The following is a 10,385-nucleotide window of genomic DNA, read 5'->3' on the forward strand; positions in this document are numbered from 1 at the left end:
TTCTTTAGAATGGACTGGTTGGATCTCCTTGCAATCCAAGGGACTCTCAAGAATCTGCTCCAACACCATAGTTCAAAAGCATCAATTTTTCAGCGCTCAGCTTTCTTTATAGCTCAACTCTCACATCCATACATGATCACTGGAAAAACCAAAGCTTTGACTAGACCTTTGAGGGCAAAGTAATGTCTCTGCTTTTTAATATGCTATCTAGGCTGGTCATAGCTTTTCTTCCAAGGAGCAAGCGTCTTTTAATTTCATGGCTGCAGTCACCATCTGCAGTGATTTTGGAGCCCCCCAAAAATAAAGTCTGTCATTGTTTCCACTGTTTCACAATCTATTTGCCATGAAGTGATGGAACCAGATGCCATGATCTTCGTTTTCTGAATGTTGAGTTTTAAGCCAACTTTTTCCCTTTCCTCTTTCACTTTCATCAAGAGGCTCTTTAATTCTTCTTCACTTTCTGCCATAAGGGTTGTATCATCTGCATATCTGAGGTTATTGATATTTCTCCCGGCAATCTTGATTCCAGCTTGTGCTTCTTCCAGCCCAGCGTTTTTCATGATGTACTCTGCATATAAATTAAATAAGCAAGGTGACAATATACAACCTTAATACACTCCTTTCCCCATTGGAACCAGTCTGTTGATCCATGTCCAGTTTGAACTGTTGCTTCCTGACCTGCATACAGATTTCTCAAGAGGCAGGTCAGGTGGTGTGGTATTCCCATCTCTCTCAGAATTTTCCACAGTTTATTGTGATCCACACAGTCAAAGGCTTTGGCATAGTCAATAAAGCAGAAATAGATGTTTTTCTGGAATTCTCTTGCTTTTTCGATGATCCAATAGATGTTAGCAATTTGATCTCTGGTTCCTCTGCCTTTTCTAAAACCAGCTTGAACATCTGGAATTTCATGGTTCATGTACTGTTGAAGCCTGGCTTGGAGAATTTTGAGCATTACTTTACTAGCATGTGAGATGACAGCAGTTGTGCCATAGTCTGAGCATTCTTTGGCATTGCCTTTCTTTGGGATTGGAGTGAAAACTGACCTTTTCCAGTTCTGTGGCCACTGCTGAGTTTTCCAAATTTGCTGGCATATTGAGTGCAGCACTTTCACAGCATCATCTTTCAGGATTTGAAATAGCTCAACTGGAATGCCATCACCTCCACTAGCTTTGTTCATAGTGATGCTTCCTAAGGCCCACTTGACTTCACATTCCAGGATGTCTGGCTCTAGGTGAGCGATCATACAATCGTGATTATCTGGACCATGAAGATCTTTTTTGCACAGTTCTTCTCTGTATTCTTGCCACCTCTTCTTAATATCTTCTGCTTCTGTTAGATCCATACCATTTCTGTCCTTTATTGTGCCCATCTTTGCATGAAATGTTCCCTTTGTATCTCTAATTTTCTTAAAGAGATCTTTAGTCTTTCCCATTCTGTTGTTTATTGGAGTGGGTAGCCATTACCTATCCCAAAGTATCTTATGAGCTTGTTATACTGGGCTCCAGATTACTCTCTTTGCTTGGGCAAGAGCTTCCTGGCCATCCATGGAGAGAGGGGAGGGGTGCAGTGTGTTTTCATTTGTGTGTGTGTGCACACTCAGTCATGTCTGACCCTTTGCAGCTCCATGCAGAATGGGCCTGTTTTCACCTCTGCATTTCAACCATCCCTCTCTAACACACACAAGAAAACTGATAGATCAGTCAGTCAGTCAGTTCAGTCGCTCAGTCGTGTCCGACTCTTTGCGACCCCATGAATCGCAGCATGCCAGGCCTCCCTGTCCATCACCATCTCCATGGGTTCCCATAAAGAATAATTCTTTTAAAGGAACCACTAGATATCTTTACTCCTTTCATTACCTTATCCAGAAAAGTTGCTTCACAATGCCATTTTTCATGTGCACTTTGAGGAACCCTCAATGTTCAAATTCTAAGAGTATTAAGATTAGCTTATAATACGAACCAGCTTATTTACAAAACAGGTTCACAGACTTTGAAAACAAACTTATGGTTACCAAGGGGTAAATGTGAGGGATTAGCATATACACGGTACTGTATATAAAACAGATAATCAACAAGAACCTACTGTACAGCACAAGGATCTCTACTCAATATTCTGCGGTGACCTATATGGAAAGAGATTCTGAAATGGAATGGATATATGTATGTGTACAACTGAATCACTTTGCTGTACACATGAAGCTAATACAGCATTGTAAATCAATTATACTCCAATATATAAAAAGATTAAGTTTTAAAAAAGAAATGGGAATTGTGGTTGCCAAATGGAGGAGGGGCAAGGATGGATAAGAAGTTTGGGATTGCTGCTAAGTCGCTTCAGTCGTGTCCGACTCCGTGCAACCCCATAGACAGCAGCCCACCAGGCTCCCCCGTCCCTGGGATTCTCCAGGCAAGAACACTGGAGTGGGTTGCCATTTCCTTCTCCAATGCATGAAAGTGAAAAGTGAAAGGGAAGTCGCTCAGTCATGCCTGACTCTAGCGACCCCATGGACTGCAGCTCACCAGGCTCCTCCGTCCATGGGATTTTCCAGGCAAGCGTACTGGAGTGGGGTGCCATTGCCTTCTCCGATTATACGTAGAATGGATAAACAACAAGGTCCTACTGTGTAGCACAGGGAACTATACTCATTATTCTAGACAAGGGCGACTCAGTATTCCCTGATAAACCATAGTGGAAAAGAATATGAAAAAGAAATATATAACTGAATCACTCTGCTGTACAGTGGAAATTAATACAACATTGTAAATCAACTATACTTCAATAAAAATTTTTAAAAAGGGGGAGAAGCTAGGTTTACAAATAAATAGCTGACATTTTGACTATCAACAGGCCAACAACTATCAACAGTCCAGTTTTGACTTTTGAACATGACTTAGCAGGACTAATACTGATTAATATCTCTAGCCAGACCTCTCTCCTAAGCATCACAACCGTATGTGCAAATATACACTTGATATCTTCAATTTAGACATCCAACAGGCATCATAACCTTAACATATCCAAAACCAATCATCTAACCAACTGTCACCCCCAACTAGATAGATATACACACACACACACGCACGGACGCACGCTCGTCCCCTGTGGGAAACTCTACCCTTTCAGAAGCTCAAGTCGATCCTGAAGTTTTTGATGACATTGCTCTTACACTTTATAGTCAATCTAATAGGAATTCAAGTCAACTCAGCCTTCAAAATATATCTAGAATCTTATCCCTTCTCTCCATCTCCACTACCAAAACCCTGATCAACTCTTGCCTGAATTATTGCAAGCTTCCTACTGCTCTCTCTCTGCTGTTGCCCTCACATTCTCAAGTTAGCGGTCAGAATGGTCCATTTAAAATATAAGTCATACCATGTTATTCCCCTTCTCAAAACTTTCCAATGCTTCTCATCTCACACTGGGCAAAAGTCCTCCTATGGCCTGTAAGGTCCTACAAGACCTGCCATTCCCCTAAGGCCATCACATTACCTCTATGACCCACCCCCCACTGCTTTCCCCCTTGTCCTCTGTGCTTCAGCCACCCTGGCCTCTTACTTCTGCTTGGATACTCCTGAGATGCTCTCACCTGAGGATGTTTTCTGTTTGGAGTACTCTTCCACCAGGTAGCTACGTGGCCACCTGCTCACTTCTTTAAGGGCCCTATTCAAATGTTACCTTGCCATTTAAAACGCTATCTCCTTATCTCCATTCCCCTACACTCCCCTTACTTCTTTCTTTGCTTTATTTTTACGTATGGCACTTAGCATCATCTGAAATACTTTATATTATATTCATAATAAAGTCTACAAGGATAAAAATTTTGGTCTGTTGGGGTTTTTTTCCCCACTGGTGTATCCCCAGTACCTACAGAAAGTACCTGGCACAGAATAATCAATAAATACTTATTGAATTAATGAATAATGAAGAGGGACAGATTTCAAATTACTAAATCTAGAATATTCTTTTTGACATTCCAGACACTTTACAAAGAGACAGAGTGATGGTGCTTTTGCATTTTAGCCATACAAATCCGCCTCACCTTTCTCCTCCATTCCTTCGGTATTCCTGTTGATAGTCTGGCAACTGCCTTTAGAGCATCGTACCACTAGAAATAAAGAAGAAACACTGTCAAAGTGATAATATTGAGCTGGTTAAGCACTTTTCAACCTTTTTTCCATCTTAACATTTGTAGAATATGATAACATTTATACAGAACACTGGGGTAAACGTTCCGAGCTTCCTGCAGCCAGGTATGTCTGGTCTAAGGGCCACGACTGCCCCAAGCTCCTCCACTTAGGCCCCCTTAACACACTTGCTACCCACTCGCAACACATGCACACAAGGGTTGGGAAGCTCCGGTTGGGAAATCAACACCTGTGTTATAGATTCAGAATAAGCAGTTGGTTTTTAAATTTTTTTTCCCACACTTGAACCATTAAAAGAAAGTACAAAATTTTTCACTGAAAGTATAAATCCAGGCCACTTATAGCTTCACAAGTTATTTCATCCGTAATTTTAAAAACTGACTCATCTTATGCATATCCAAGCACATGCTAATCTTCCCATTTTGAGAATATATCTCAGTGTACCTTGTAGTTACCCCCAAAATAAAGGTATTTTTGAAACTAAAAATAAAATTACCTGCTGAAAACCATTTTGACCTAAAGATGGCTCAAGAGTGAACTTCAACTTTGTGTCAACTCCTAAAATAAAAAGACATAAATAACAGTTATCTAGGGAGAAAATACACTATATCAAAAATAAAAGTAAAAATTAACCTTATACTACTGGGTCATCATAAAATTTTTAAAACACTTTTTTTTTTACTAGATTACAATCTTATTAATTGTTAATTTTGTTAAAAGAAAAAGAATATTAATTATTAAAATAGAGAAACATCCTATGGTAATAGAATGGAACTTCTCCATAGAATGGTGGTCCCACAGCTGTCTGGTGCTGTGCAAAAACAGAAAGTAACACATGGGCTTGCAGCCATACAGACTTCTATTCAGCTTTGGTTCCTACAGTCAAGCAAATTACTTAACCTGAGTTTCAATTCTCCATCCTTAAAATGAGGATAAAGCCTATCTCAGTTAGTTGTTGCAATGATTAACTGTAAATCACTTAGCACAGTATAATTAATACTTATGAAACATGGGAAGAAAATTCTTTACTTACAGAATTTGTTTTTTAGGACAATTGCATTGGCTATTTCTATTAAGGAAAATTCAGTGAAATATCAAAAGGTATAAAAAATAATGTCACTGCCTTCCCATTTGTGGAATAATCCATATTTTAAAATTCTGTCATGATAGACTTATTCATTAGAGATATGTTTGTATATTTAGATTACAAGCTAAGAATATAACTGAACCCCAATTCCAAGTTATCTACAACCTTAGATAAACTTCTTTGACTCAAATCTCAAATCTACAGAATAGAAGCAAATAAAGAGGAAAATGTATAAAGACTATATGCTATATTCATATTGGACTTTCTTATTATTGAGATGAAATTACATGACAATTTTTATTCCCACTTAAATGATATCAAAAATAATGTAACCAAATCTGAAAATTCTATGTATTCTTTTTTATAATTTCAAAATGACACTTTAAGCCCATTTTAAACTTAATAACTCAAGGACCAAGATACACCAAAAATTATCATCATTTTACAATTTACAATTGTCATTTATGATGACATTTTTGCTTCTAAGATGTTGAACGGCAGATTAAGCATACTGAAACCTCTCCACAACTTCCACTACTTAGGGAACAATCTTTCTTTAGAATCTGGTATGTAGATAGGAACATACTTTAGAATTTGTAAAATTATAATGATAAAGTAGACATGTCTTTTTAAAAGCATATATGGAGTCAAGAAGCTGAAAAAAGATGTGTCTGATTTACCCAAGCCCATGACAGTATGAAGATGCCTTTCTTGGAGTCCTAGAAGAGTGCTATGTATACAAAAGTTTGGTCCTAGATTTCTGAAGTCAAGCTTTATAATCAGGGCCCTGATAATTCTTTTCAGAGCTTCCCAGCCAAAAGGATACACTGTCTAGATAGATAAGATTTTCTTCTTTGAAGGTATATTATGTATCTTGATGGATTCTCATTACTCGGAGATGATTTAAATGAAGTTTTGCCTCAGTGTGCAATGATACAACGGGCGATAAGAGTGCCTCCAGCTGGAGCCATGATTTTAAGATAAAACCTCTTGGTGAGGTTGCTGTCCAGATGCAGGGTGCTGAATAGAAGCGTGTTTAGAAATGACGTTTGCTTTATAACATAACAAAGACCAGGAAATTCGGTCCCATGCTCTTATCTCAACCGATCTAAAATCCTGATTCCCCGCATGTACGACCAAATATGCTCCCTTGACTTTATCAGAAGTACCTGCTGGGCATCGTGCCAATCGCCTTGCTGAGCTGACACCCGGCTGGGGTTTGTTAAAACCACAACTCTTTTCTCACGATCAAAAATGAGTCACAGGATTTCCCTGGAATTGATCATTCGCCGCCTGCATGCAAAAGCTGAAATCAGGTCATTTCTACTTCTTTTCTTCTAACTGAATAAGGAAGGGGAGTAGGTTTGTGTTTCATCTGGTAATCACTGGATATTCCGGATTCAGGAACACAAAACACTTAACATGGGAAGGAGTTTTTTCTTTTTCTTTTTTTTTTAAGGCTAAAGAAAGACTGTGAATAACTACTACAGTCTTTGCAACTAGACACTTCCTTGGGGAGAAAAACAAAGAAACCACGAGGTTCGGAAAGGCAATGACGCGTTCCACCCTTTGGGGCTTAGCGCCTTGATTCTCTCTGCAGCCTCAGGACAGCAGGTCCCTAAAGGCGCAGGGAGACGGAGTGGAGGGAGGAGGAGGTTCAGGGGAGGACAAACCCACCTGGAAGCCAGCTGGTGCCACCCTGGGGACAAGTGGGCGCTAAGCACGGGTCCGGGCACAGCTGGCTTCCTCTGCGGCCACTCCTAACCACTAAGCCTTATACCCAGGGGCCTGAGCACGCCAGGGCTGGGCTCATAAAACCCCCGGGGAGGAATGCCGGGTGAGGGAGCGGGCGCGGAGTTATGCAGCCTGGAGATGCAGGGATGTGTAAACACAGGCTGACAGCAGAAAGGGCCTAGCCTAACACAGGCAGCTCACTCGGTCTTTGCCTACAGAAAGGATCTCTGCTTTGCAGGAGTATTTCCTGCCTGCGCTCCACCCGGAGGCTCCTGGTGATATGATCCCAGCACTCACCAAGCAGGGACGCTCAAGAAAATGCACCCGATTTTTTTTCCTTCGCGGTCACTACCTTTCCCTCTGACTCCAAGTATCAAACCTGTGCCTTTCTCCGCCTCCCACACCTCCTCTAAGGTGTGGCTTCTTGTGCGTCCAAAGCACAATTGGTTGCGCGGCCTCTGACAGCCCAGGCAGCCGCCAGCACTTCCCCGAGCGCACCAACAGCAGCTCCGGGCACAAGCCAGGGCTGGACCACTCACAGGCCGCGGGGTGGGGGCGCAGGGGCAGCCGGCGGGAGCAGCCTCCTCCGCGCCTAGGGAGGCCGCTGCCCCGGCCAGGCCTGGGTCCTCGCTTTTCCCTCCCAGGCCGACCCAGTCCCGCCTGCGCCGAGCCGCGGCACCCAGCACCCGCCGTCGGCGGGTGATCCCGGGCCTAGCGGAGTCTCAGCTAAGGCAAAGGCACCAGCGCCGGGGACGCCACGCTACTCTCCAGTGCTCCCCTCTGCCGCCCCGGGTCCTCACCCGGCTCCAGGGTGCAGAGCAGCCGGGGCGCGGTCCGAGAAATGCAGCTGCGCTTCTTGAGCACATTGCTCAGGATGGTGCCCACGCCGCCACCACCGCCGCCGCTGCCACCACCCTGCCGCTTCAGGCATCTCCCTCCACGTCTCAGGGAGCCGGTCAGCTTGTCCTGCCGCATCCGAGAGCCCCCTGGGATCCCGCACTCCGCCTGGGTTCCCGCCGCTCCGCTGGCGTAGCGGCTTGGCGCGCGCGGGGGGCTTGGTGAGATCGCTTAGTCGAGGGTCCCTGGGAAGCAGCGAGAATGCTCAGGAATAGAGGGGGCCGGGGAGAACCGTGGGAGCTGCCGAGAGTGGGGCGGCAGGCAGGCATCTGCAGTGCGGAGCCAGCCAGGCTGAGGCTTGGAGAGGGCTTGGGGCGGGGAGGAGGGCGGGAGCGATCGAGTGCTCGGAGACGGAGGCGGCGCTCCCGCCCCCAATCCCGGCATCACCGTGCGCAGGCGGGGCAGCCTTAGCTCCCCAACGCCTGGCAGGCTCCCGGCACCTGCGTGGGGCGCCGCGGAGCACCCCCAGCCCGGGCGCGGGCGGCTGAGCAACGGCGAGACCAGGAGCAGTGACAGAGATCTCCGTGTTTCTCCCAAGATCTGAGACGCTGGAGGGAGCACCAAAGGGAGCCCGTCTCAGGCGCAGAACACCAGTGAGTAGCTGGTGGATGGTGAAGTACCAGCTTCATCCCAAATTGTGTCAAACCCTTTCCCGGCATCTTAGAGGGGCATGGGAAGCACGTTAAAAGTATTATTATCATTATTAGTAGTATTATATATTAATATTATTAATGTATAGATGCTGTATGTTAATTATATATTAATTAAATATATAATATTATTATTATTATGGCTGTTTCTTTTGGAAGAGTGGAATTAAAAATAAAACTGTTCCTCTTAAAAGCAGGGTGTTTTAAAGTGGCTCCTCCATCTCTCCAGCCAGGTACTTCAGTAGTCAAAACTACTAGCAATAATTACTGCTGTTTTTAAGTCATTCATAAACTAGGGCATTCCGACATTCTCCAATGGATATTAATCATAAAGGTGAATGAGTCATAAGAAAGGAAAGGATGTGGAGGGAAATACGAAGATATTTGTATATTTAGAAAAGGCACAACAGATGGATTAAAAAAATAAATAGTATTTATATGGAAGAGAACAATGCAGAAGAAAGAGGAATAGAAAACAGATTTCTCTGAATGTACCTTATGCAGTTTGGAATCTGGAATAACATTGATATTATTAATGGTTATTAATAGTATTAATACATTATAGTAATAATATTAATAAATCAAACAAAAAGGAAACTCTAAAATTTATAAATGAATAGAAACACATGAACCTAATTCAATATCCTTTTGATGGCAGAAGAACCCAGAAAAAAATAAGTTGCTTTAGAGTATAGTATTATGTTTGCAGAATGGTGGTATACCTTTTAAGAGCAAATAGAATACAAAGAAATCTTAAATGTCACTCTGTAGCATTATTGTTATTAAAAATATTGGGTTTTTTAATTCTTATGTACACTATAGAATAACCTAAATAAATGATGCTAATGTCAAAAGGAACCAAGGTGTTTTCAATGTAACAAAAAAGTGTACAAAGAAATCAAGTTTTTTAATCCTGCAACAGTATATCTTAAATGGAAATAATGTATGAACTCATCTTTTTTCTTTTCAAAAATACATATAAAGCCACTGAATAGGTTGAGAACTAAGAGCCATCCAGCATCACTGAATAACCCTAGCACCCAGAATTTGGTCTCTAAAACTCATTCCCCACTAAAAGGAATCAGGGTTCCTTTAGAAACATCTTGATAAACAAAGGAAGAAAGGCGGTGCTTCAAGACTGAGTCATGTCAAAAAGACATGAGAGCCACACAAACAGGATACTATTGGCCTATTTGGAATATTTTGAGCATCAAAAACAATGGCTGCTAATGGACAGATGAATGGATAAAAAAAGATGTGGTATATATACACAATGGAGTACTACTCAGCCATAAGAATGGAGTAACATTCTTTTACAGCAACATAGATGGGCCTACATGTCATCATACTAAGTGAAGTGAGTCAGAAGTGAAGTGAAGTAAGTCGCTCAGTTGCATCCAACTCTTTGCAACCCCATGGACTATACAGTCCATGGAATTCTCCAGGCCAGAATACTGGAGTGGGTAGCCTTTCCCTTCTCCAGGGGATCTTCCCAACCTAGGTCTCTCACATCGCAAGCAGATTCTTTACCAGCGGAGCCATAAGGGAAGTTAAGTCAGAAAAAGACAAATACCATATGATATCACTAATATGAGGGATCCAGAACATGACACAAATGAACTCATTCACAAAACAGAAACAGACTCACAGACATAGAAAACAGACTTAACAGTTTCCAAAAGAGAATGGGGGTGGAAAAGGGGTAAATCAGGAGCCTAGGATTAGCAAATACGAACCCCTGTATATAAAATAAACAACAAGGTACATCTGCATAGCATGGGGAACTACATTCAATATTCTGTAATAAACCGTAATGGGAAACAATATGAAAAGTAGATACATATATAAGTGAATTACTTTGCTATACAC

At 42.4% G+C, this 10,385-nt stretch overlaps 1 protein-coding gene across 2 annotated transcripts in view; it reads right to left on the reverse strand.

Moving 5' to 3' along the window:
• TBC1D30 (TBC1 domain family member 30) overlaps positions 1-7,944 on the reverse strand; it is a 44,094-nt gene extending 36,150 nt beyond the window's left edge. For both annotated transcript variants that reach the window (XM_068971083.1, XM_068971082.1), the window contains exons 1-3: positions 7,770-7,944; positions 4,645-4,706; positions 4,043-4,108 (exon numbers count right to left, since the gene is read on the reverse strand). In XM_068971083.1, coding sequence (XP_068827184.1) covers positions 4,043-4,108; positions 4,645-4,706; positions 7,770-7,944 — 303 coding nt within the window. The remainder of the gene's footprint in view (positions 1-4,042; positions 4,109-4,644; positions 4,707-7,769) is intronic.
• Between the last annotated feature and the right edge of the window lie 2,441 nt (positions 7,945-10,385).

This window comes from Capricornis sumatraensis, chromosome 4, assembly GCF_032405125.1.
Source record: "Capricornis sumatraensis isolate serow.1 chromosome 4, serow.2, whole genome shotgun sequence".
NCBI classification, from domain to species: Eukaryota; Metazoa; Chordata; class Mammalia; order Artiodactyla; family Bovidae; genus Capricornis; species Capricornis sumatraensis.